Source organism: Rhea pennata, chromosome 19 (genome assembly GCF_028389875.1).
Source record: "Rhea pennata isolate bPtePen1 chromosome 19, bPtePen1.pri, whole genome shotgun sequence".
NCBI classification, from domain to species: Eukaryota; Metazoa; Chordata; class Aves; order Rheiformes; family Rheidae; genus Rhea; species Rhea pennata.
This window is the reverse complement of record NC_084681.1, coordinates 287,366-315,065: the sequence shown is the minus strand read 5'-3', so window position 1 is coordinate 315,065 and position 27,700 is coordinate 287,366. Positions and strand designations below refer to the sequence as shown.

Here is a 27,700-nt window from a genome sequence, read left to right as displayed (position 1 = left end):
GACTTAAGCACATATGAGCTGGATCTGTATAACCATCCATACAGATTTCATGAGTTGTGCTGCTTTCCAGTGTGTACTGACTTAGGTGACTAACTAGTCAACTAGTTGTTGATTTTTGCTGAATTCTTCCTTGGACTTTCCAATTGGAGACATTTTCCTGGAATGCTCAGCTGCTGTAAGTGCGTGAGGGGAAGTATGCTAAATCCACTGGAATTTCCCCTGAGTCTCCAGCATCTATCTTGGCTAATTGGGTCTGAAGAAGGTCTGGAAGCTATTCTAGGCTGCTCCTCCTCTCAGCGTGCGGCAATCCTTGCACAAGATGTTTACAGTCCCTGTCAGATCACTACATGAAGGAATCTAATCTGCCTGCCGTTCCCTTTCTGAAGAACAGCACATCAAAGAAGTGACACTGTTTGATGTGTGTGCTTGCCTCAGTGAATGCATGTAATGGATTAGCAGCAGCTGGAGGAGGAGCCTACTGGCTTTCAAGAGTTACACAAAAATAAGTCTCTCGGGGATCTTTGCTTTGAGTCTGTTCTGCAGAGACTGGTTGAGGGCACAAGCAATGTACACCCTTTTAGCATCAGGCATGGGAGCATTGTTGCTTTTCTGTCTCACACTCTTGCCTGTCTGGCAGCTTCAGCTGCTTTGTAGACTGTTTCACATAGACAGTGGTTGCAGTCTGGACAACTGAAGACAATTTTGGCAATGACCATGACTCTCTGCTGTTTTTGAGATATTGTTCGCTATGTTCAGGTATTTTTCCACACGTTTTTAAAGGGTTCTTCAATCCATATTGTTCCTTGGATTGAAGCAGAAGAAGTTTTGGAAAGCTAAATGAAGTGAGGTTATGTAAGTCAAGTTAGTTTGCCCTCTCATGGGTGTATTTGGGGTGCATATTCCATTGTGCTTCAGCTTCTCTCCTCCTAAATGGTGATCATTCACCTTTCCTGATAGAGAGATGACTTAAGGTTTAAGTTTTTTTTCCTCTGGCTGTTTTTACCCTTTTCTGTGTTTCCAGAGAAGAACTCCGAATTATAAACTCTCTGTACTATTTCCTCCTTGTCTCAGCAGTCCTTTGTTTTGTGTGCTTTTATCTAGTTTTTCCTTTTGAGAATGTATCAGATGTTACTTCCTCAGATGCGGAAGGATTTCTGTCAGGATATAGGTAGTCCTACTTGGAAGCATCAATGCTAGCAATAAGGTAGGGATGGCTAGCTGTCCTGGATTGTGCAGAAAAGTCCAAGCATACACAGACAGCTATGGTGTGCTAATGGTAGTCTTAAGTGCTATTTTGTTCCAAGCTTCCATCTGGGATGCAAGATTTTTTTCTGCCTTTCCTCGTCAAGTGTGGGCCTTTAGAACTTACTGAGTTACTGCTGCAAATTGCCTGAACCTTGGGTATGAATCACAAGAACTAGCATGGGCTTGCGTAATCTAGCATTGGAGTGTGTTCCATGCTGCATGACAGTTTGCATAAAACAAAAATTTCAGGTCATTTTTGTATAAGGTTGGTTGGTTGTTGGTTCTGAGTTCCTAACCCATAAACTCTGAAATAATGAGGTTTCATTGCATAACTTGGTTTTTAAGGGGAAGTTTTCTGTGCTATTTGTCTCTGAGTCCTCCTTTGCTTTTTCTTCAAAGTTCTTTGCAGTAGTTTGTGCTCATTAAGAAATGCCCTAATTTTGAGTGATCTTTTCCAGCTTATCACAACAAAATGCTGGAACCCTGTAAATAGAAAGCTTTCTTCTACCTACAAGTATCTTTATTTCCTTCCTTCATATTTTGTTGTACTTGCATAACAGTTGTCTAATTTCACTCTTGTTTCTGTTCTACGGGAGTCTGTTTCTGGTTCAGTCTTTTTTTTTTTTTTTTTTTTTTTTTTTTTTTTTTCCCAGAGGGACTGCAAGTTTTGAATACTTGTTTTTAAAGAGCAAAGAACTGTAATATATGACACCAATGGGATGGCTAGGATGGATCATACTTTGCATGGGGCACTGCATGATAGCACAGGATATTGAGAATCTTAACATGTAGATGGATAAGGTAAAGGAATAACCAGAGTAGAGTGGGCAGGAACTGTCATATTTGACTGAGTAGGATTTTAGAGAGTAGGATTTTGGAGATGATGATAATCTTAAACTTGAAGACAGTGAATGGAGTTGAAAGTAATTCTGTGATTGAACCACATAAGCAAAATAAGTGATAATGAAATGCTAAATTGGGTGGACAAGGCAGAAGAGGGTAATGTTTTGAGGAGAGTGGAAAGTGTTTATGTGGGAATCTAGAGATATTATCTAGTTGCAGTGAGGAGGAATAAGTGATATTCCTGTAGGTGTAGAGAGAAAAGCATGAATTTTGGAAAAAATTATGAGTGAGTTGAAAATATAAAGCAGAAGAGAGTGAGAAATAAAAACATATTAATTTTTTTTTTTGGTTGTTGATAATTCATTCTAAATTAGAAAGGTAATTATTTTTCAAAAATAATGAAGCTTTGAATGAAAATGATAAAGGAGGAGAGGGTGAATTTACTCATGTAGTTTCCAATGAGGAAGAGATAGCCAAGAGGTGATGTCAGAGCAGCCAAGATACAAAAGTAGGTGGAAGGGAACAGGTTTAATGGTTGAGAGAAAAAATGTTCACATTAGGATTGGACTGATTACTGCAGCTTGTCCAGGAGATACTGTCATTTAGAGATTTCAGTTTAAAGTGAGGAGCCAAAGACTGATTGTGAGGGGACACGTTTTACTCCTGAGAGTGGAAGAGGGGGAAACGACAGTTCTCGGAAAGTGGCCAAGTAAACAACAATATTGGGAAAGTCAGGAAAGGCCAGTGACTTTGAAAGCTCAGGGACAGAGATAACTACCTAGAAGGACGGGGACCTGTTACGAGAGTTGACCAAAGAATTCTGTTATGTATCTTGCTCTTGGACCCTTCCTTGGAGTAGAAGACATCTAGACCTTCGCAGAATTTGAGCAGGTTTGTTTTTCTCACCAAAATGTAAGCAAAGCCTGCTCGTTGTTGAACTCCTGCTTCTTTTTTGTTTGATCTCCTGGTCACCTCTTCCTGAAGAGCATATGAGAGTAGTACTGCAGTTGGGTCTTTTAGGAGTCTTTTTAATACTCCTTTTCTTTTTCTTTTTTTTTTTTTTTAATATTTATTTATTTATTTATTTATTGTTCGTGGAATTAAAAACAGGCTAAGTGACAGCTGTTAAGTACTGTTTGAGACCAAAGTAACTTGGAGGTTTGTCTTAACCAGAGATTTGTCCTGTATGCTGATATTTTGCTGGCATTACTTTGAATAGGCTAGCAGCTGCAGGATTTATAAACACAACTGCAAGCAGGGTCTTCCTGATGTGTGGGAAAATGCCTGGGATAATGGAACCAGCTTTCCGTCTGTTTTTGGCAGTGTTTTCAGCTATTTCAGTGTCTTAGTAACAGTAGACAAGGGGTTATGTGAGAATAGTCACACTGGTACAGATAGCTGTTCATCTGCTCTAGTATCTTGCAGATGATACCTTTGGCAGACTAATGACAATTTTTCGTATCCACCTGTCAGATCCTTTCATGGATCTCGGTTTTGATGGTAGCTAACACAACTCTCCCGCTTCTTCCATTCCTGTTTAGTTTGTATTGCTCACCTTCTCTTGTTTACCTGTTATTTATGCTGTTCTTTCTCTGCCATCAGATTTGTGTTTCCACTATTTTCTTTCCAGCTGTCCTTTTTGCCCAGCAGTCTTTCAGCAAACTCCATTCTATACTAGGAGCTTGATCTCTTGATTCCTGTAGTGTTATATACAACTTTCTGTCCTTGACAGTGAATAACTGATGGCAGAACCCCAAGTCACAGCAGAGTTGTTCTAGTTCTTCTTCTTCTTCTTCTTCTTCTTCTTTTTTTTTTTTTTTTTTTTTTCTGGTTGTTGATGCTGAGTTAGGAAGATAATTGTTTTTTATACTCTGAACCTTGAATGTATGGATTAGGATGCTGTGGGTATGTCTGTCACTTACATCTTGTGGGAGTGGATTTGATGTGTTGGTTGGAAGAAATGTGTTCCAAAAACTGGTACTTGAGTAAAATCGCACTGTGACCTGTTGCAGCTAGGCTGGAAGTAGTTTTCAGCCCCTGACTTTGCCAAATCAGACCCATCCCTCAGGACGAGTTTTACATGTTGCTCTGTTTGCATTTGTTATCTCTGTGGAAGAACAGCAACTGGAGCTTGTCAGTTGTGTTCTGACTCACCTTGTCCCGGATCACTGTGCTGTTGCTTGCTTTATTTAGAAAAGCTAAAGTTTTAACTTTGAGATCAGGATTGAAGATAGACTGCTACAATTAAAACAAATAGGGATTTAAATTCTAGTCTGTGCTTAACAGGTTTGCTCCCCCACATCCCTCCATCTGGAACTCTTTGATGTGTTCTTGCTCTTAAGGATTGCTCAAGGATTTAAGTATCATGGTTTTCCAGGTGCCTGTCTCAATTCTGAATGACTTCTGGCTCCACCCACCTCACATTTCTTTGAAGCTGAGTTTTGAGTCTAAATGTAAATATTGTTGATTAGTTTTCCTGGAACTTCATGGTTATTTCCATTCTGTTTCTGCTTTATAGGCTGCTCGACTCCTTCCCTGCTCAGTTTGTTTTATCACTTTCTACTGGGCTAAATAGACTCTTGTTTAATGTTACGTAAGACACTGATTGGATATAGGTATGTTTTTGTGTATGTGTATATATGTATGTATATATAGTCTTGGAAACCGCTAATCTGTATGATACAGATCACATTATAGGTAGCCTTTCTAAGATGATATTAGCGTGTGTATATAATGTCAGGTAGCTTTGGTTGACCATTATGAAGATATATGAGTTTACTGGAGCCACTGCTTTGGAAGTAGTACAGTGCATTTGGGTATGTAGACTTTTGTCTACTACTGTGCATGCAGATTGCTATGATGCTGAGGATTATTTTCTTGTTCCTGCCTGGACAGAAATTTTTATCTCTGTCTAAAGATGGTCTTTCCATAGTGATTGTTAAAATAATCACCTCTGGGTTGGGTTCATTACGTGACTTTTTGTGACTTACCTGCTATGAAATAGAAGCCTTACTAACAGCAATAGTCAGTGTGGCTACAGCATAGCTATGCTATATGATGTGTGTGGTCACTCCAGAATCAGATACTCACTTGCCTGAATGAATTTTTTCTATCACTTAAGGAATTCTCCCATAAACCCCAGAAATAACTTTGTGTCTCGGAATATTGTGCCTGAAATATTTAGTGTTTAAATCATATGATACTGAAGGGAGAATGCTTTAAGTAATGGAACTCCATTCATTAAACTCCTTTCCAGAAGAGTTGGAATGAACCTAGCCTGTCATTAAATCCTTGTCTTATAATCTTCTCTTGTTCCCTCCCCAGGTGTGACACCCCAAAATTAAAAGAAAAGATAGAGAACAAGTCCCTGAAATTACAGTTTAGAGATACAAGGAATACCTTAGATGTAAGCAGTCAGAGTTCATACGTAAGTTTTGTGGCACTTGGACACCAAGTTGAGAAATGTTTTACAAATGTGTTCAGGGGAATGTGTGGCTATGACTGCTTCTGCAGAATTATGAACATCGCAGAGAAACTGTTGAAGTGCAAACACTTTTGTTTATGACAAATTTTTTTAGGAAACTTGTTTCCAGAAAAAAAATACTGTATTTTTTTTTCAAGCTGCCAGGGTCCTGAAGGCTTTGCTTTTTTTCTGTAAAGTTCACTGCAAAGACTAGAAGCAAAAAACGGAAGAGATTGTTAAGTGCGAGTGTTTACATAACCCTTTAAGTAAGCCACTTGCAAAGCTCTGCTTGAATTTAGTAGCCAGCACAGGGGTAATAGAGCATAAAATGTCAAGCTGGCTTCGGGGACTGGCTTCTGGCTCTCTTTTGTCAGAGGCCTTAGGAGCAGAGTGAGGATGTATCATTTTACTAGGCTGTCAGGTGCATTTCATTAGCTGATTTGCAGTGACATGTTTCTGGTAAAGTAGCAGGTGATGGGTGATTGCTTCCTGCTGGGGGGAGGCATAAGGGAAAGCCAGTCTTTTCAGGGGCTGGACTACAGAGAGTACTAAGATCAAGGGATTTTACAATGAGGAAGAATTTCAGCTGTTTTTGCTTTTGATGCTGGAACAGCTGTTGCAGTGCAGATGGTATATACTAGCTCATTACTAAGGGATGTTCTGGTCATAACTGAAATGACATAGAGCTTTGCATAGGATGTGTTAACAGTAACTGTTGAACACCCCAATGTTATGAAGAAGAATGAGTCTCATGAGTTCTCACTGTGTGGATGGGGAATATCCTTGGGCAACTCTTTCACCTTTTGTTTTGTAGTTTCCCCTGCTGAGTTACATTCAGACCGTCAGCCTAAAGCTTTTGAAAAAAGGATTTTGAGAATTCAGCTAGCCATCTCTCCTAACTGCAACTGTCCTCAGGATGGGCAGTGTTCTCCTGGTCACCTTTTGGCATTCACATGCTTGAGGGAGAGAAACAATCTATTCTTCTTCATCTGCTCATGTTTCACCACATTCTCAGCTGATTTCAGTTTGAGTTTCGCTCTGATCATTGAAAGGGAGACCAACATAAAAGAGATTTTCTCTTGTTGTTGTATCTGTATCTACTTCTCTCACTGATTTCAGTAATTCAGTGTAAAGTACTGCTTAATTCTGCAAGGCTTTTTACATTTCTACAAACATTTGAGGTTTTGTATTGCTAAAAGCGTTGCTCCATTTTTATTTTTTCATTAAGAACATTGTGTTGAAGAGTTTTCCACATTTGTTCCTTTTTGAAATTACACTTATCATATTAATTTTCCCTGAAGTTCTGACTGTGCTATATGTCTGTCCTTAGACCCCTTCTCTGGTTGCACTGGCACATGGTGTATGTCCAGAATATGTTGATTTGCAATATTTGGTGGAGATAAGTTTGCCCTTTTTATCATACTTTTCTTTCTGATGATACTCGAGACAGAATGATCCTGCTGGCTGCTCAGTTTTCTCTTGCTGTCTTTTGCAGCAGAGTAGAGTTTGGTCTCCATACTTGGCAGTCCACTGTTTACAGAAGCAGATAATAAAGAATTTACTTTTAACACTTGTCATTTTCTTACTTTATCCCATTTAATTTTAATTACTTCAATTTACTGCAAAGCTTTCTGATTGCCAGTTGTATCAAATCTCCAGGTTTCAAGCCGTATGCAAGCTTAGTGGTGGTGGTGATCGTGGTGTGTGTGTGTGTGTATTTTTAACCTTAAATGGATGAATATAATTGTTGCTTTTATTTGTCTGGATGATTATTCTGTGCTGGATCACTGCTTAGTGTGCAGATTCCCCCCCGCCCTCACAGAGTAATCCACCGTCAACACTTGTTATTGTTTGCTCTTGAAGGGGAGAATCAGTTTCAGAAGAATGCTGATTCCAAAGGGAAACATTTTTTGCTAATCCTATATGCCAGCCAGTAAGTGGGAGAATGTACTTCACAGCTTCTTGATTGGTAATGGAAAAAAAGAACTTGCATCTCTTTGATCTAACAGTTCTGTAAATATTCTCTGGAGAAACTGAATCCTCTTCAGTGAAGCTGGAGATACCTCAGGGTAGTGCAGATTGGATCATCATCTCAAAAGTCAATTACAGCCTCAAACAATCCTTTCTTGGAGTAGAAGGAAAGATTCATAAATTAATCCTAGACTCCAGAACCTGATTGCTCAGCCCAAATTAGAGTAGCAGACTGTATCTTAAATGCATACTGAGGCCAAGCTAACTGCACTATTAAAGGTTAGCATCTGCAATGGTTCTTTCTTAACTTGAATACTGAGACTGCTGGAACTATGTGCCAATTTTGGAGTTAGTTATTAAGGGACTGTCATTAGCGCTCTGACCAAAATTCTGGTCTGTAACTTAACCAATGTTACCAGTACTGTCTTTTTCAGTAATGAAAGGTGCAAAAAATGTGTGGCAGCTATCTGATTAGAATTTAAAGAGGCTTTTTTAACGCCAAGTTGATATAGAATAACTGATCTCTGATATAATTCTAAATTATTGAGGGAAATGAAAATAAGCCTGTACTCCTTTCCCATATATGCTTTCACAGTAGAAGAGGAATGCAAGAAGGCAGGTGGGTCTGCATAGGATGGACACTACTGAATGAGTGAATCATCTTGGACAGATGATGACTGAGACCTGCAGTAACACAGTGATTGTCTTTTTCCTGTCCATCTTCTCCTTTTGATCAAGTGAATATGTGATAAAGCTTCTTCAGTACTTCAGAATTGGTTATCTGGAGAAAAATAGGATAGAATCTCTTCAAGATTTTTCTTTGTAGTCCCAAGCTGTATTTTTTTTTCCCTTTCCCTGTGCTGTGAACCCTTCGCTTTTTAAGTTTTCCTTTGCAGATGGCTTGTCAACAGCTTGCATCATTATTGATGTATCCTACCTCACTAAAATTCCTAGCTGCACCTTTATCTTCACTTTGTCTACTGCTGCAGCTTTTTCTTTGGCTTTTTGTCCCTGGTCTCCATAATCTAAAAGCGTTTGCTGTTTTCTTTCTTTTTTTACTTGTTACTAAAACAGGCAGGTTCCTTGTCCTCATTATTGCTTTTGTACAGTACTTCATTCTATTAGATGCTCTGTATATACAGAAAGAAACTAGCCTTTGCCCAAAGAAAATATGGTTTAAACTCTAATAGACTAATTAACTTAGATAAAAGGTTAAAAAATCGAGTAGTAGTATATCATGTTAGACATTGAGTACTGAGACAGTAACAGTGGTGTTTTCAGATTTATCTAGTAAAATCAACTCATGTCAGAATTTGACTTGAAGAATTATTTCTCCTTTGTTTTTAAACTTTTTTCTGGGGCTGTGTTTAAGGAGCACTAGATGTGTTGGAGCAAATTCTTTACCTGATGTCCAATACCGATTTTGTGAAATGTCTAAGAATTCGTGCTGGAGTTACAGGGCAGAGAGCATAATTAGCTAATTTCACTTTTCACTCTTTCTTTACAGTGGTTTTGGAGGGGATAGATTACTCTACAGATGCTGCAGGTTATTTTGCTTTTTATTGCAGGGAGTTTATGGAACAGCACGGTGAATTCTCTCCGGTCTGTATTTACATGAGAGATGAGGTAAGTCATCCTGCTCTCCTTAGCTGTCTCTTTTCCTTCTGTTCCCCTTCTTCTTCTTCTTCTTCAAAAAAAGACACCCCCCCTCAAAAAAAAAAAACAAAAAAACAAAAAAACAAACAAACAAACAAACAAAAAACAGCTCACCCCCCCCCAACCCACTGACACTCAGCATTCAGCTTCATTTTCCAACCTGGAAAATGTTTCCTCTGAGCTTTCTTGAGAGGGGAAATAGAAAAACTTTGGTCTTTTCAAAGCCTGACATGTCTGTGTGGAAAAAAAGCTCTCTTGGAACGCAGCTGTGGGCCGTTTAGACCTCTGAGCCCATAAAATGAGCTCAATGACCTGTTCGTGTTTTTCTTTCCAACTTCTTTTAAAGCTCTAGAGTCAAAACAGTGGTTTCATTTTAATAAATATTTGCTTTTCTCTGTGTTTTGATCTTTTGCTATTAATGTTTTTAATATTTTTATGTGCATATTGTGGAATTTGCTCTCCCTAGTGTCCCTTTCGCTTCCCACTGACCTCTGTGGACAGGTTGTCTTTATTCTGGAACAGATCATGACAAGCAGATGGGAGGTGTATGTAGGGAAATCGGCTATCTTTCAGCTAAGATATATTGCCTGTAATTAACTTCTAATATAGAAATAATCTTTTGCTGAGCTTGGATCGTACTTGGATGCACATATGGAACAGAAATATATATGGGTTGTCTTCCATCAGAACGTTTTAATAAGTAGTGAATTTGGTAAAGCAGTACAGGTGAATACAAATGGATTGAAGTCTCATTTCCAAGTGCAGAAAGAGTGACTTTGAACTCTTTCTAATGTTGTATGATGCTTGTTTTGATGCAGACTTTTTTCTAGAAAGCGCTCTTTAACTGCTCTCTTAGGTAGGCAGTTGCATGAAGTGTTTCCTCTGTTTTTGTTGCAGATACCAGGAAAAGATGTCCTAAGGAAGACGACACTGAAGTCACTTGGCCTGACTGGGGGCAGTGCCATCATCAGGTTGGGAGGAGCAAAGTTTGAGTGTTTTATTTTTCCTTTACTCTAATGGTGAATTTGTTTTGTTTGAAGTACCCAAAAATGCATTGAAGTTCAAAAAGACAAACATCGCAGCATTCAGTAATTACTGTATTTGCCTGTTTATCTGAAACTGCTGCCCAGATGTGCTTCCCACAGCTGCAGATGCTGGCACTGACCAGTCGTATGCAGATTAAAGGGGCTTGTTTAGTTTTCTTTCTTTCCTGCAAGTGAAACAGACAACTCAAAGTTAGTCTCTCTGACTGAGAAGACAGAATCTACTACTTCATTCTTGCCTGCTTTGAATTTCAGACACTAAATTCCCAGTCCCTGCAGTGCCTCCTGCTGACTGGTTTGGAGGGTGAGGTGGGGGACAATGACAGCCTTTCTATGATCTTCTAGTGAGTGCTTTGCAATGTGTACAGGAGATGAGGATGATTAGAATGTGTGCTTTACAGCAGGTCTTCGTTTGGGGTCCCCCTTTCTCCCCTTCAGAAACTTCAGAGCAGCTAGAACTTGTTCTTTGCGAATGAATGGAAGAAGATGTTTAAGCTTAGGGGTATACTTGAGTCCAGCTGTCTCCTTTGTTTTCTGGTTGTATTGGAAAAGGGAGGACAGTTCTTAGGATAAATGATTTTGATTTTATTCTTTTTTGTATCTCTTTTAAGGGTTGTCATGAAGAGATGCGGCTCATCTGGTCAGGAGAAGGCTGTGGATGCCATGGCTCAATGTAATGAGCTGACAGTGAGGGCAGGCTACACCAAAGAAGCAGTGGATGTACCCCTGACTCAAACACACACATTCCCAGAGGACTTGGACCACAGTGGTGTGGCCTTGTCTTTACACAGCTGCAGAAACAAGCAAGATTTCGTTAGAGAATCCCATGCCAGCTTGGAGGATGTGTGGCCTCCCTCAGAGCATGAGTCTGCCCCATCCGTCCCTTTTTCCGGAGACGGACAATGTCTTGGGGGCTCTACTGTGGCTTCAGCATCTGCTGGATTGCCATCTTCAAAGCTGCCAATATCTTCCTCCAGCCCTGGAGGCCCTTCTAAGCCAAAGAAGTCTAAGAACAGCCAAGAATTGCTAAAGGAGCAAGAGCAGGTAAGGCAAGACTTACTTGCAATGAGAGCTTTTTCATCCTGCCTTGCCTTAGTCTGAGTGCCTAAGAAGAGAGAGATTTTTTCACCATTTTAAGATTTTTTCCCCCACCATGTAATTTAGAGTTAGGTGCCTTGGTGACATACAGTTCTGACAAGTTCAATAAGAAAGTATTACATTTTAGGCTGCTTGCTGTAGAAAAGATGAGGGGTGGGAATTTAGGAATTTGCATGCTGTCCAGAGGCAATCAAAGCTTTGAAACTCGAGGTATTTTTGAATAGTTCAACTGGAGGCAATATAACTACATTAAAAGTGCAATCCAGAAGAGCCTCAATTTTTGTGCCACAGATTCCATGAAGAACTAAATTTCATTACCCAATGCACCCTTTGTCATCTGGGTGCTTTGTCTTTTCTAACTGCTATTTACTGTGTAATTTTACTAAAATGAGCAGAATTTGGCTAGACTTGTGTATTCTAATACTCTGAACGTTCTAACTGCTTGTTGTGACTTACCTTCTGCATGATCTAGGAGATAAAACTTGGTAGAGTTCTATATACAGAAAGGGAAAACCTTTCTAGCTGGATGTAGGATTATGTCCTAGGAACAGAACTGGTCTTAACAGATTTGTTGCAACTTGATCCCATGCCTACCACATACTTCTAGGACAACAGGATCTGAGCAGAAGATGGTCACCATTTCTAACTCTGAGGTTGTAGGGTGTGCTCAGATTTCTTGTCTGAGCCTTTCTGTGCAACACAGAACTCCATATTCAAGCTATGCTAAAAGCAGTGTCCCATGCTGATGAATAGTTAACATTTACTTCCTCAGAGTTTCTTCTGACTGTTTTTGCTTTGACTTCTAGTTTAATTCTTTTGGAGACAGTGTGGTAGAATACAAGGGGTACAGATTATAGAAAAGGAATTTTTCAGTTAGTTGCATCACTCTTGCCAATTACCAGAGTTAAGTCTTTAAAAAAAAGAGATCTGAACCTCTTCCCTTCCCTTCAGTCTAATCCTGTCTCCTCTCTGAGTCTAATTTCTTAGTATTGCAGATTATGCAGAAATCTTCTGTCTCTTTCCTCTCTGTTTTGGCTTGCATCTAAAAGTGTTTTCTGTCCTATTCTAAATTCCTTGCTCTTTATTAAAGTCTACCTCCATTTAATTCTGCTCCCAGAAAGAGAAGCTCTACACTTATCAGTACTGTTGGTGTCTCTGAATTAAAGATGCATTCATTAAAGTTAAAAATGGTTTAGCTGACATAGAGGTAACAGAACTGATGAGTCTATAGTGCTGTTATGCCATCACAGGATGGTCTTTGAATGCTGTCAAGCATGCTTTCTTGAAGACAGCTATATGGAATTCATTGCCTTGAGCAAGGTTAGATATGTCTGGCAAGTAACCTAAAATGAAGTACAAGAGACACTGAATTCATAATTTAATGTGGACAAATTACTGTTTGTCAGAGATTGTGTCTCAGATTCTTCAGGATCAGTATTTTTTCCTTGCCCTCTCACTCTCTGTGCACATCACTAGGGCTGGCTTTAATGATGAGAGATCTCCTTCATTGTTTCCCGCTCTTTAATACCTCCTACAGTAGGGAGTGCTGTGCTTAACTTTGGTTCTGATCCAGCCAAGAGATTAAACAAAGGAAGGCCGTAAGTAGGAATAGAGGAAGTCTGAGGTTCAAAGGGAGCTTGATCCATCGGGAACTTAACAAGGACGTGTATATACTCTCACACAGATGCAGAGACTCTACCAAGGTTGACTTCTCTGTGGTGCGGTCTTTTCTTGGTGGTTTTCTGAATTGTTTAGGAACAGAAGCCAGACCCTAGAAGGACTCTGGAGCAGTTACAGATGTAGCAGAAAGAGACCATGTCAACCCAGTGGTGAATATTTGAGACACATGAGAGTCCATCTAATCAATGTTTTCTAACCTTTTGTAAAAGATTGAGTATAGAGAGTGCTAAACAGTAGGCTGGGCAATGTTTCCAGCCTAATGTGGTGTTCACTTCAGTCATGTTCTCATCTATAAGGGATTTGGAAAGATTGTGCCTGAAAAGGAGAAAAAGAAGAGTGGGAGGGTTTGGTGTTGCTCTTCAGCGGTCCTGTTGTTCTCACTTCTCTTGAACTGCTTTTATTGTTTTACTGGCTATTGCCTTATGTGAGGTTGTGCTGATGAGCATAGAGCTGAATAGTGGTGGCCTAGGGACTCTTAAGATCCAGTGTCTTTCTCAGAATTGTAGTCCAGTTCAAACCACTTTGAGGCACTTCTGGAGCCAGCCTCCCTTCCAGTTTGAGAGCAGCTTTGGAAGCAGCTGCAAATTCTGTTGAGGGGGTTCTGCCCTTGTGTTAAACAGCATGTGATTTTTGACTGCCATTTTCAAGCGCTTTGATCTGGTGCTTTTGCTGCTGATTGATTACATTTTGTTCCCTCCTCCATTCCTGCCATCCTTCGCTCTCCTTGCTCTCAGCAGCAACATAAGAGCAGAGCTGGCCACATGGCATCTGCTTTTTGTCCCTCTTCAGTCTGGAAGAAAAAACCCAAAACAAAACAAATTATTTTTAAACATCAAAGGTCCATTTTTGTAAAGAATCTTCCCATTAATGCTTTGCCTGTGTGTGGTTTTTGGAATTGAAGAGAGAGACTGGATAAAATCTGTGCCGGCGTCCCTTCGTTTCTTTGGCTGAAGATGGTTTACAGACAGCTGCATGCTGACTTTGATGTCAGAACACTAATTATTAGAAGGTAACTTTACGCCAGATTCCCCTGGAGATCAGAGCTCCCTGAGGTGGTGTAGAGGACGTGGGACTCCAGGGAGAGCTTACTGCTATGGAAGGCACAGTAGCCACAACTTTGCTAAAAGATAAAGACAAATTTTCCTCAATTTACTGCTTACATAGGGCTACAGTAATGACCTTAGAGTGAATTGCATTCTTCCTGACACCTGGCTTTATTGTGTAAGCTGGCATTACATAGACTGCCTAGAAGACACTGCTGTAAATAGATGGCTTCAGCCTGCTGGTGAAAAGTGCTTAACATTTCAACTTTATTAGAAGTAGAGACTTTGAAGAGTTGATATTTCGGGAAGGTGACAAACCATAATGCAGTGTCCTTGGCTCCTGAAAGATGTATAGCTTTCTCTTCTCCTGAGCTATATAATGGAAGATAGGAACTACCTGATAGCGGCCACTCTAGTATTAATAGAAAATTCTTTGTCACAATTGCAGAAAATACCAGATGTGAGGTGGACTGGAAAAGAGATGGTACATCTAGCAGATTTCTTTTTGTAAATTGCTATGGGAACGTGGTTTTCAGACTCTGTTTGTACTTTAAGATCATTATTGGTGCATTAAAATAAGGCTGTATTGACAGTGTTCAGACTAGGGAAGCCCTGTCAGAATACCTAAGTGAGTAAATGGTGCCTGGCCTGTGCAGGGCCAGTACAGATGTGTACCAGAGAACCAAACAGAGACATTTTGGCTGGATGCAAGATGGATGTCAAGAGCAGAGCATTTATGTCTGGAAAGTAGTTTTGCTTCACAATGCTTACATAGTTCTGATAGGCTGGAGAACGGCTTTAGAGGGATTGCTAGTTCCTGATTGCCAGTTTGTAGTGAAGACCCATTTGTCTGAATGGAGGCATCTGGAAAGCAGCACTTGTATAATAGTTCAAACATACAATAGCCCAGGCAGTCAGCTGGGAGGTGAGTGCTTAGAACTGGGGTACATGGCTGCCTTCTAGTATCCTGTGATTTCTGATGTCTTGGCTGAAGTCTTTAGCCACTACCCTGGTTTGACTGTTTTCTTGGGGAATTCTGTTACTGTTATGATTAGCTAAAGTGCTTGCTGGAGCCAGTAATTAAACGATAAATTTAGGATTTGCTAATGCAGACATTGCATTTTATTCCAGCACCTTTCACAACGTGCTGACATAGGGCACGTCTACTCGGTCTTTTTCTCTGGAAGGGGAAGTCTGTCTTCAGTAGCTTCGTATCCAACAAAAGTGTGCTCAGAGTGAAATGAAATTTAAGTCCGTTTGAGGAGATTGAAGTACATTGTTGGGGACAGCTGACTGATTCTCTGGCCTCTGACATTGCTCTGTCCTTGTTAGACCAGCTACCCACAGCAGTTAGGACTCTTGTGCAACAGTGTCTTTCCCAGAGGGTGGCTCTGTGCGCTCAGGATCACTTCTTTATACACACAGCTCAGGGAGTTCTGCAGCTCTGGGCATTCTTTCCCCCTGAGTCCAGGGAAAGCTGCAATCAGAGTCCTTCACCCTCTAGTTAGAGCTGACTCCACTCAACTTTCTAAAAGTAGCCAAGGGTCCCACCCACACAACCTCACTCTTTTAATTTCTCAAATTACCCTTTAGTTCCCACAAATAGAGTGAACATTGCCTTGTAATTTGTGTTGTCTCTTTTGACAATTGAAGGAGACTCCTGTTCCCAAGGGGGCTGTGCCTGGGGGAAGGGAGAATGGATGGAAAGCAGGGAGAAGGACATTCAGGCATTCCTTTGGATTGGAAGGGGTATATGAAGGAATGATGGGAGAAGAAATGAGTACAGGGAACTTCTCTTCTAGCAGCTGCCTACTTTGAATCACAGAGCAGTTGAGGTTGGAAGGGGCCTGTGGAGAGCATGTGGTCTAACCTTCCTGCTCAAAGCAGTCAGCTAAAACAGATTGCCCAGGACCATGTCCGGTCAGGTTTTGAATATCTCCAAGGATGGAGACTCCACAACCTCTCTGGGCAACTTATTCCGTTGTTCAACTACCCTCACAATGAAGTGTTTTCTTTTTTTTAGATAGAATTTACTGTGCTTCAATTTGTGCTCATTGCCTCTCATTTTGTCATTGGGAACCATTGAGAAGAGGCTGGCTTAGTTTGCTTTATGTCCTTCCATCAGATATTTGTGCATATTGATAAGATTTCCCCTGGACCTTCTTCTCCATGCTGAATAGTCCCAGCTCTCTCAGCGTCTGCTCATATGAAAGTAGTCCAGTTCCTTAATCATCTTTATGGCCCTTTGCTGGACTCAATCCAGAAGATCCATGTCTGTCTTGTACTGAGTGGCCTAGAAATGGACACAGTACTCCAGATGTGACCTCACCAGCGCTGAGTAGAGGGGAAGAATCATGCCCTTTAACTTGCTGGCAACATTCTTCCTAATACAAGCTAGGATGCCATTGGCTGCCTTTGTCATGAGTGAGCGTTGTTTGCTCATGTTCAGCTTACTGTCCACCAGGATCCCCAGGTCTTTTTCTGCAAAGCTGTTTTCCAGCTGGCTGACCCCCAGACTGTAGTGGTGCATGGGTTATTCCTCCCCGAGTGCAGGGAAGGCACATCCCTTTGTTGAACTTCATGAGGTTCTTCTCTGCCCAGTTCTCTAGTCTGCTGAAGTCCCTCTGAATGGCAGCACCACTATCTGGTATATCAGTTGCTCCTCCTAGTTTTGTGTCATCTGCAAACCTGCTGAGGGTGCATTCAGTCCCATCATCCAGGTCATTAATAAAGAAATTAAACAGTATTAGACACAGTGTCAGCCACTGTGAGATACCAGTAGTGACTGATCTCCAGCTAGGCATTGCACTACAGGTCACAACCCTCTGAGGCTGGAATTTCAGCCAGTTTTCAGTCTACCTCACTGTCCACTCATGTAGCCCATACTTGATCAGCTTAACTATGAGGATGCTTTGGCAGATGGTGTCAAAACTTTTGCTGAAGTTGAGATAAACAACATCAGTTGCTCTCCCCTTATCCACTAAGCCAGCCTTCTCATTGTAGAAGGCTGTCAGTTTGGTTAAGTGCAATTTCCCCTTTGTTGTTTACTCCTGATCACCTTCTCATCCTTCATGTTTCTGAAAATGGTTTCCAGGATTAGCTGCTCCATCACTTTCCTAGGGATTGAGGTGAGGGTGAGGCTGACCGTGCTGTAATTCTCCATACTCTCCTTCTGGCCCTTCTTGAAGACAAGGGTGACATTTGCTTTCTTCCTGTCCTCAGGAACCTCTTATGATCACTGTGAACTTTCAAAGATAATCAACAATGGTGCTGTAATATAATCAACCAGCTCAGCTCCCTCAACTCTTGGTGGGCGATGACACTTTCTTAGGTTCCATGGACTTGTGTATGTCCATGTTAGGTATTCCCTAACATAATCTCCTCCACCAAGGGAGAGTCTTCCCTTCTTCAGACTTCCCCTTTGGTCTCAGGGGCTTGGGATTCCTGCAGGCCAGTCTTACCAGTAAAGACTGAAGCAAAGAAGGCATTCAATACATCTACCTTTTCTGTGTCTTCTGTCACTAGGGTCACTGCCCCATTTAGCAGCCAGTCTACATTTTCCATAGCCTTTATTTTACTGTTTATGTACTTGTAGAAGTCTTTCTTGATGTGTTTCACGTTTCTTGCTAGTTTCATCCCCAGAAAGGCTTTAGCTTTTCTAACCCCACCCTTGCGCTCTTGGATAGTGTCTCTGTATTCTTCCTGGGTCACCTGTTTGTTTCCACCTCTTGTATACTTCCTTTTTTTTGTTTGACTGTAGTCAGGAGCTCCTCGTTAAATCCATACGGATGTCCTGCTGCCTGTGCTTGATTTCCTGCTTGTTGGGATGGACCGTTATTGACCATGGAGGAGGTGATTCTTGAATATCAAAGAGCTCTCTTGGACCTCTTTTCCTTCCATGACCAGATACCATGGGATTCTTCCAAGCGGGTCCCTGATTTCTGCCTGCAGCTAAGGCTGACTTCAGTGCTAGGTATTTTATAAGCACAAAACAAAAAAAGTTTTCACTGTCCAGAGGAGCTCTCTTTACTGGATGAGAGGTGATACATACCAGAAGCCAGGTTAAAAAAATTTAAATGTGTACAATGAAACTCTACAGCAAGCCAGTTCCAAGCACTCAACAAGCCAAAAATTAGTTTGCCAAAGCAGAGAATTACTCTCTAGAGTAAGAAGAATGCTCTCAAGTAAGAAGATACGGCATGGGCCCTGGTTGTGAACTACTGCAGCTGGTTCTGTGGCAAGAGAATGTGAAGGAAAGAAAACAGAAGGTGTGATGAGAGCCAAGGGTATGTGGCAGATGAACAACTTAAAAGGGCAGTTTATAGGCTATAGTACATATGATAGTACCTGTATTAGCTGTGTCCTGCCTGCAGGATAAGGAACTACTTACATACTGAGAGGTTTGGAGCAGGGTAGAGAGAGGCAGATGACTTTGGGAGAAGAGTCACTTCTGAGTACTTATAACAAGGTTCTAACTAGCTAGAGGTATGGTTCAACTGCAAAATATCTTTGTAATGTAAGTGAAGAGATCCCACAGGTACTCTCTGGAAAGGAGTTATCTGTCCGGACATTAGATGACTGCTGAGCTTTTTATCCTGGGCTGCTTATATAGACAGTTTAGAGTAGCTAGCTCTATTAGCTGTGTGACTCATCTGATAGAATATAGGCTTCTACTGCTTTTTGGGAGGAATTGTGCCCCAAGCTCCATTAACTATAAAGAGTGACTAGTTTCAACATTGGAAACTTCTATATAGTCCATATCTGTTCTTAGTGAGATGAATTCCATACAGTGTGATTGCATTTCAGTTTGCAAATACTGTCCTGCTTTTTGTCCATAACCTTCTAGCATTATAAAAGGAATGTATTTAAAACTAAACTGAGCTCACTTTTATTCTGTAGCTTTTAGAACGAGAGCCGCTTGTATGTCATCTAGACCTACTAGAACCGCTTCCTGCTGGCCCGGAAGACCTCCCTGATGAGTTTTTTGAAGTCACAGTGGATGATGTACGGAAACGCTTGGCACAGCTGCAGAGCGAGAGGCAAGTTTCCTCTCTGTTAGCAACTGAGAATGTTCCATACCTCTTTGTTAAGGAGAGTCATGCTATGCTCCTAAAGGTGGCTGTGATTTCTGGGGAAAGAGTTGTAGATTAATTAATGGATGTGGGATCATAGAATCATAGAATCAGTAAGGTTGGAAGGGACCTCTGGAGATCATCTAGTCCAACCTCCCCGCTCAGCAGGGTCACCTAGAACAGGGTTAGACAGGGCTGCATCCAGGCAGGCCTTGAATATCTCCAGAGAAGGAGACTCCACAACCTCTCTGGGCAACCTGTTCCAGTGCTCTGCCACTCTCACAGTGAGGAAATTCCCCCTCACAGTCAGGCAGAACTTCCTGTGGTTCAATTTCTGCCCATTGCCTCTTGTCCTGTCACTTGGGACAACTGAAAAGAGTTTGGTCCCATCCCCTTGACACCCTCCCTTCAGGTACTTGTACACATTGATAAGATCCCCCCTCGGTCTTCCCTTCCCCAGGCTGAAGAGGCCCAGCTCTCGCAGCCGTTCCTCATAGGGCAGGTGCTCCAGCCCTCTGATCATCTGCGTAGCCCTACGCTGGATTCTCTCCAGTAGCTCCATGTCTCTTGTACTGGGGAGCCCAGAACTGGACGCAGTACTCGAGATGAGGCCTCACCAGGGCTGAGTAGAGGGGCACGATCACCTCTCTCGACCTGCTGGCAACACTCTTCCTAATGCACCCCAGGAGACCATTGGCCTTCTTGGCCACAAGGGCACATTGCTGGCTCATGGTCAGTCTGTCATCCACCAGCACTCCCAGGTCCTTCTCTGCAGAGCTGCTCTCCAGCAGGTCAGCCCCCAGCTTGTACTGGTGCCTAGGGTTATTTTTCCCTAGGTGTGGGACTCTGCGCTTGCCCTTGTTGAACCTCAGGAGGTTCCTCTCCGCCCAGCTCTCCAGCCTGTCCAGGTCTCTCTGAACAGCAGCACAGCCCTCAGGTGCATCAGCCACTCCTCCCAGCTTGGTATCATCAGCAAACTTGCTGAGGAGGCACTCCGTCCCCTCATCCAGGTCATTGATGAAGAAACTGAACAGGTTGGGACCCAGTACTGAGCCCCGGGAGACTCCACTAGCCACAGGCGTCCAACTAGATTCCGTGCCACTGATGACGACCCTCTGAGCTCTGCCTTTCAGCCAGTTCTCAATCCACCTCACTGTCCGCTTGTCTAACCCACGCTTCCTGAGCTTGTCTAGGAGGATGTTATGGGAGACAGCATCAAAAGCCTTGCTGAAGTCAAGGTACACAACATCCACTGCTCCCCCCTCATCTACCCAACCAGTCACTCCATGATAGAAGGCTATCAGGTTGGTTAAGCAGGATTTCCCTTCGGTGAATCCACGCTGGCTGCTACTTTTCCTCCATATGTCTGGAGATGACATCCAGGTGATTAATGACTAGACCTGGAAATCTCTACCTTTTATGCAATCAAAGCACAAGGGCCAGGTCATACTTTTGTACCAGGACCTGTGTTTTTGTGTGAACCAGTTGACTATTTGTGTCATGGGATAATGGACTCGTTGGATGCTGAAAATTTAATCATGAAGTGTTTGTGATGCTTGTCTGGTGCTAACTTTTTCTGAGAAGTTCAAACCAGCTGGGCCCTCACTAAGCAAGGAATAAAAGAAAGATTCATACCAGTCTTCTGTGTTTCAGGGAGTTATTCATAGACACTTAACACCCTACCTCTCTTTCTTTTTTTTTTCTCTCTTCCTCTGAAAGAGAAGCCACTAACTTTATAATTAATGTGCCTGTATTAGTTAGAGGCCCGAAGTAGTGGTGAGCTCCTGCTCTCTGCGTTTTGATCTCACTGAACATTGAATTTTAGCAATTAAATGGCTAGAATTTGTAACGTGTGGTGGGCAAATATATGAACACGGTGATCCAGTTCCAGAGGAATAATTCCCAGTGACTTCAGTAGTAGCTAGTAGCATTTTCAGCCAGTAAAAAAAAGCCTTGTATTCTAAGTAATGGAATTATCTTTTATTTGACCTTATCATAAAAGACCAACTTTGAGGCATTATCCAAATGGGAATAATGCAAGATCAAACTTAATCAGAAATCAAGACATAAAGATGTTTGGGATGCTCCCAGAGGGAAGAAAGTAGTATGGGAAACTGGGCTAACTGTACATTCTGCTGTTCGAGTAGTTTGCTGTCAAATACTTTGACTTTATTGTACTGTTATTCCTGTTCTGAACTAAAACCTCAGCTTAAGTAACTTTCCCATCACAACAGCATTTTGCCATCTATATATTCCTTAATGAATTAACTTTGTGAGTATATTTAGTTTCAAGTAGATCATAGTATTTCTTTAAACATTACAATATTCTATGAAACTACGGGATAGTGTTATACTATGGCCAAGTCTGAGTAGAACTTTCTGCTTTAAAGTTGATTTCCACCCCACTGGCCCTTCCCAGGCCTCTGAAATCCACATGAGTACACAGATTGGCTTGGAAATTGTTCTGCCACTTGTGGGTCTGGAGTAGTTAGTGGTACAAATGTATGGTCATTTGGTCGGGGGTTACTGGAATACACCCCCCTCAAAAAGGTCCTCATTTCCAAATTTGCTGATGCTTGTAACCCTTTTTCCTCCCATGGTTAAGGATAAAAATAAAGGCAAGTTCCACAAGAAACTGGTGTCAGTTGGCTGCTGATCTCAGCTGGTGAATCTTGCCCAGAATTAGCTGCACACAATGCAATATTTTAAACGTGGTTAGAATTTAATTCCAGTTTCATGAAGAGCAGAGAATTCATATGATTCAGGAACTTGGTACACAAAGAAGGAATGGAACAGGTTAGTTTGCTGTTCACTTTTCAAATTTTTAATTGGTGCTTTCAGATCATTTTGAAATGTCATGTGCCAGCTGAGCGTTCTAGGTATGGTTGGTGAAGTAGCCCTTTAGTTGTTTTGTTCAGCATCTATTCCTGAGATACCTTAATAATTCTCAAATATAGAAAGAAATCCTTCAAACTGTGTAGACACAGGATGATTTAATAATAGAATGAAATTGCAATTATTTGATCCGATGTTTCACGAAAATCTATCCTGGTAAATAGGTTATTCAGAATTAAGAATTATTCGGAATGCTGAAATGAGGGAAAGGAACTGAAGCTGAACATGGAATAGAAAGGTATCTGCTAGATCTAAGTGTAGTTCTTTACTTAAAGGAAAATACATAATTATTTTTCTGAATTTACTGTGTCATCTTAAATACTGATAGATTGTTTTGCACCTGCTAATCCTTTTGAAAGACCAGTCCACAGCCTTGCTTCATTCATTGTCTGAAATGTCCCATTCCTGTTCTGTTTCCTTTGCGCTAATTAATACCCATTAGTTCTTATGCCAACATTGTTTTTTCAGCTTCAGTAGCTCTTTTTCCTCCCTAGAGTAATCGTGTCCCACTTCAGTCTCTGTTTTATTGGATAAATAAATCCAACTTTTTTGCATATAATCTCAGAAATATTCCTCTGATTATCTTTGTGGCAATCTTGGCATCTACTTCAGTAAACATACTTTTCTTTTACAGAGTAAAAATAATTTTAAACAGTATTGTAGATGATGCTCACTAAATCCATGTATGTGCAAGGCACTAATATTCCCTATCTGTATAAGTATTTTGCTTCATACAGCCTGGTAAATACTTCTTTCCAAGATCATCCCATCGTGTTGGCATGTTATAAGCCTTCTTATGATCAGCTTCTCTGCTTAGATTTTTCTCAGGTTTCCAATTTGTGAGCTTCTACCTTATAGTAGAAAAAATACTCTGTTTTGTTACTTCAGTTTACAGGATTGTTCACTTTCAAAATATTAATATTTCTCTATCTTGTAAGTGTCTCTTTAATTTGTATCATAAGCAAAGTTCATTAGAACACAGTAAGTTTTCCTGCAAAATTTATTAAATGTATCCCAAAAGGGATTCTAAAGGAGTTGCAATTGCAACATTACTCTAATCCTCACGGTTCTCCTTTTAACACAACTACTTTTTCTTCACTTTATTGCTTTCTCTTGCCTTAAAAATCTTTAAAGAATCCCTATCTTCTCTATCTAAACTGATGATTTTCCATGTGGATAAATTATACTTTTCTGATTTTATATAGATTAAAGCTTCTGTTTTGCCCTTGTCTAGAAAATAAATTACCTTATGAAAGAACATAGCAGATTAGCAGGGTACCTTCAGTACCTCCTCAGTTGCATTTTATCCATTGTCTATTTTCTTTTTCTTTTAAAATATGATTTAATCTAAAGCCTTTAAAGTCTTTAAAGACTTTAGAGAATTTGAGGATATAGTGCTGGTACCAAGCTGGGGAAACTGCAAATATAGGGAGAGTGGAATTTTGGAGCAAAGAAGACATCTAGAAGAACATCAGTCTGAATTTGTGGGTAATTGCATGCATGCATGCCTATGTATACACTACTTGTATACAGACCAGAAGTTTGCAATTCTTAGCTGTTAGAGCAACATGACCTGGGGGTAAAGTAGTGGAAGTTCTAAGATTTTGAGTGGAAAGCACAGCAGGTGGGGAACATACAGTGAGGGATATATGGTAAGCAGTTGTCATCTGTCCTGCTTGGGCAGGACATTTTCTTAATAAAAGTATATCTTAGAGTGGTGGGAGTTACACCCTGTCTTTTTTCCCATGTATCTAGGAAACGCCTGGAAGAAGCTCCACTGATGACAAAATCTTTGAGGGAGGCTCAGCTGAAGGAAAAGTTAGAACGTTACCCAAAGGTATCCTTTTTCTCTCTCCAATCCCTCTTGATAGTCCAAACTTGCAGCTTAAGTAGCTTTGGGAACCAAATGTGACCAACAGAATCTTGAGCTGCTTATAGGAAGGCTTTTCATGTTCCATTTCCTTTTAGCAGTTGGTAGCACCCACTGCTACCGTGTGAAATCAGCTGGCTTGTAATGATGTGGTTGGGCATCAGGCTCCTTTTATTTCCTTCCAAATGGTTGAAAACCCTTATGTTATACACACGTCAGTCTATGTGATTGAGCTTTCCTATCTACTTCTCCTCTATGGACTCTTAGTTTCAATAGTATCTCATTACACGTTAAATGATAAGATAATATGGACTAGAAAGATCTTAATCTGTAAATAGGATCCTAACACAGTTCTTGTCTTTGATGCTTCACTGCAAAGAAGTAAGAAATGAAGTTTCCAAATTAGGTGCTAACTGACCACCACTGTAAACAGAATGATGCTACCTATTTCAGCATATATACAGCATAGGGACTGTGTGACTGGGAGGCTTCCTACTACTGCGAACCCTCCAAGATGCTGTTTTATTGTCTATACTTGTCCATGTTTGGAACCTAGGGTGACTTTCTACCTTATCTGAGTGTCACTTAGCATGGGGAACTTGGAGCTTCTACTCTCTGAATATGTGCTGTTACACTGTACATAATACTGTTGTAATTCAGCTCTTAACTGTCTTTGGAAGTCAGACAGTCCATATTCTCTGAGGAGCTGCACAGTCATGGGAGCCTGTAGAGCAGAATAGCTCAAATCTCCCCATTTGTAAGAAACTTGCTATAAATTCTAAACCAAGGGCAAGCCTCACAGAATAGCTGTACACAATTGACCTAATGTGCTTTGCTTATGACTAGGTGGTGCTGAGAGTACGTTTCCCAGACCGTCATGTTCTACAAGGGTTCTTCCGTCCTAGTGAAACTGGTAGGAGCAATTTCTACTTCAGTCTCTGTGACTGCAGCTAACATCTCTCGTCACTGGTTATTGGCAGGGCGAAAGAGAGTCGCTCTGGATAGATCTTTCTGCTGCGCAGGAGAGTAATACTGCCCTGAAGAAGCAGCAATAGCTAGCTATGCCATTATTATAGGGCCCTGAACTTGATGAGAAAAGAGTCTGAGATAATACCTTAGTTAAAGGGAATTTATTTCCAAGACTACTTGATGGAGGCTATGTCAGGCTGCTTGATGGTGAAATCTTTGTGCCCAGGAAACTGTCCTACTTGATATCCCATTACTTGTGCTCAAATGGTATATAATTGAGTTACAGCTTATTTCAGACAGACTCTGTAAGAGAAGACTTGGTGGGGCAAGAGATGAGGTTGAACATTTCCTTTATTTTAAAGATTAAAAAGTAAAAAAAAAAAGAGGGTGGTAGCCTTCTGTACTATATTCATAGTAGCAGGGGTTGGATCATTCTTTAGTCATCAATTCACAAAAGATAGTGAGTCAGACTACATGTCAAGTAGCTCTCACTTGCTAATATAGATCCTCTCCTTATGAGCTAGCAATCGTGGTTACCCACACATTTTTATATGGAACAAGAACTGATGACTAGTGACTAGAATCTAAGCTAGCTTGTCTCTGCAGATCTTGCAGCTGTTACTGGATTTGCTAGGAAAGATTTCACTGGGATCCTTATATTTTGCCAAGGGACCAGAACACACAGGTTTGTTTTCTGCAAGATATTTGTAATAGTGACAGCTGTAGGGTTCATTCAGGGAAAGGGCAACCTGCACACATTGCAAAGGACAACTCTGCATATTCAGACTAGCCCTTTGGGCCAACACCTGAAGAAACAGCTGTCATCCAGGAAACCTTTCTACCCTCCTTTTTTTTTTTTTTTTTTTTTTTTACAGTTGGCGTTTTGAGAGAGTTTGTAAGAAGCCACCTTGCAGATGCAGATTTGCCATTCTACCTGTGTGAGTGTGCTGTTGGTAATATTTGGCCCTATTTTACAAAGCCTGTTCCTAGCTGTGATTGCTCTGATGTGTATGGGATTTTGTGATGCCATGAGATAAGACCTGAGGAGGGATTTCTTCTTCAAATGTGACCTCAAAGTGGAAAGAAGGTATAACTCTGGCCAGTTAGCCACATTATGCTTCTGCCTAATATGAAGCACATGTGGGCAGTGAGAACATGTCCCGCTTTTGAAAGGCAGCAATCCCTCGTGTATCTGCTGTATTTATTGTTTTGGTTGCTGGGTGGTCCTGTTTTGTAACTTGTTTTTTAACTTCAGTTATTGCACCTCCCAGAATCATCTTGAATGATGAAAGTTTGACGCTCTTTGAGGTAAGGACTCACGTGTGCTCTTTCGTTCCCTCTCTGACATGCTACTTCTTCCACTCACCCCAACATGCCTTAGTAGCTTTTAAAAGAAGTTGTAAAATGTCATGATCCCTGTGGATTTCTACGTAGCCAAAACTAATGGAACCAGGTGTTTCAGAGCACAAGCTCTTCACCAGAAGAGGTCCACCTTGTGCAGCAATAAGTAATTTCATGATGGTGGGGGTGGAGGGTTCATATTGTTGTATAGATAGACTCTGTGCCCTATGGAGCCTGCACTGTATGTAACCTTAAAGGTTATTGCATGAGCTGTGTAAATGACTTTGCTGTATTTGTGGTTGGCCCAGTATAGTAGGAGATGTGATACTGGTTTTGGATAGATGACTGTTTAACTTCTACAGCAGAAGCTAAATGCCATATTAGACGAAAATCTACCTTTTCGGTAGTCATTGTACAAGAGTTTACTATAAGCTAGCTTATACATTGTAAAACACATACTTTATGTTGTAATTTTTTCTCAGCAGCTGAAATTTAATTTTTGGAGATTATTTGCAAACGTCAAAGTGGTGATGAAATCTCTGATCAGAGACTGTTGGCTGCAGAAATCACACATCTCCTAAGAAGAGACTGACTGAGTGACTTTGCGAGTGACTTTGCCTCAGACTCACCATGTTTAATGGGAGTCATGCAGAATGTTGTGGACATTTGTAGAGTGATGGACTGAAGATCACTTGCAGGGTGAAGGGTCAAGCAAGTTGTAGTGAGAGTTTTTGATTGATGCCCCTGAGGGACAAGAAAGGGCAGAGTGGAGAAACAGTGAGAGAGAAAGGGACTTTTGAAACAACATACTGAATTAAGAAGGGATTAGAATGCCTCTGAAGTTGTTTGTAATAGAGCTTTCCAAATTCCACACAACTTCCTGGCCAAACCATGTGGAAGAGATACAAGCACAGCTGCTCTTAGGCTATTGCCTGTTCAGAGAGTCAAATAATTCAGGTCTCCATGTTCACACTCAGAAGTTTCTCACCTTTCTAATATGCTGTTAATATTTTTTTGCTAAAATTTGAATATTTGAGTTTGGTTTATTGATGTCCAAGTTGCTCCTCTTACTGTCACAGTGCCTGTGACAGGTGTGGCTTCCTAGAGAATCCTGAGCATATCACAGCCCTGTTTGGTTTTGTGGTTCAGGAATGGCTATGCAGTAGCTTTTGGCCTCCACCCAGCAGCACAGCGTGCGGACTACTGTTTCTATCAGCCTTTCTGCTCTCTACTTAAGCATTGCTTCTGTTTGTGTGTGCAGCATGCCTGGCAGCCTTTCTTCCATTTGACAGGAAAGGGACACTGTGTACTGGTAAGACTTAATGCCATCCTGGGTGGGGGAGAGGAGCCAGACCAGTGATTTTTCTCTTTAAACCTTTCTTTTTATATATGTATTTTAATTGATAACGGAAATACCACTGTCTTTGAACCAGGAGATTTTGCCACTCGGGCATGAAGGCAGGTCTTCCCAGCTTCCTCTGATTTTGGGGCAGTAGATGGGGGAGAGATGG

The 27,700-nt window shown here is 41.1% G+C and overlaps 1 protein-coding gene across 3 annotated transcripts in view; it reads left to right on the top strand.

Annotated features, from left to right (window-relative positions):
* ASPSCR1 (ASPSCR1 tether for SLC2A4, UBX domain containing) overlaps positions 1-27,700 on the top strand; it is a 55,869-nt gene that overhangs the window by 10,382 nt on the left and 17,787 nt on the right. For 2 of the 3 annotated variants that reach the window (XM_062592125.1, XM_062592128.1), the window contains 8 exons: positions 9,091-9,148; positions 10,076-10,149; positions 10,833-11,265; positions 18,942-19,081; positions 23,765-23,846; positions 24,726-24,792; positions 25,724-25,786; positions 26,104-26,156. In XM_062592125.1, the coding sequence (XP_062448109.1) occupies positions 9,091-9,148; positions 10,076-10,149; positions 10,833-11,265; positions 18,942-19,081; positions 23,765-23,846; positions 24,726-24,792; positions 25,724-25,786; positions 26,104-26,156 (970 nt within the window). The remainder of the gene's footprint in view (positions 1-9,090; positions 9,149-10,075; positions 10,150-10,832; positions 11,266-18,941; positions 19,082-23,764; positions 23,847-24,725; positions 24,793-25,723; positions 25,787-26,103; positions 26,157-27,700) is intronic. The other variant, XM_062592127.1, reaches the window with a different exon arrangement.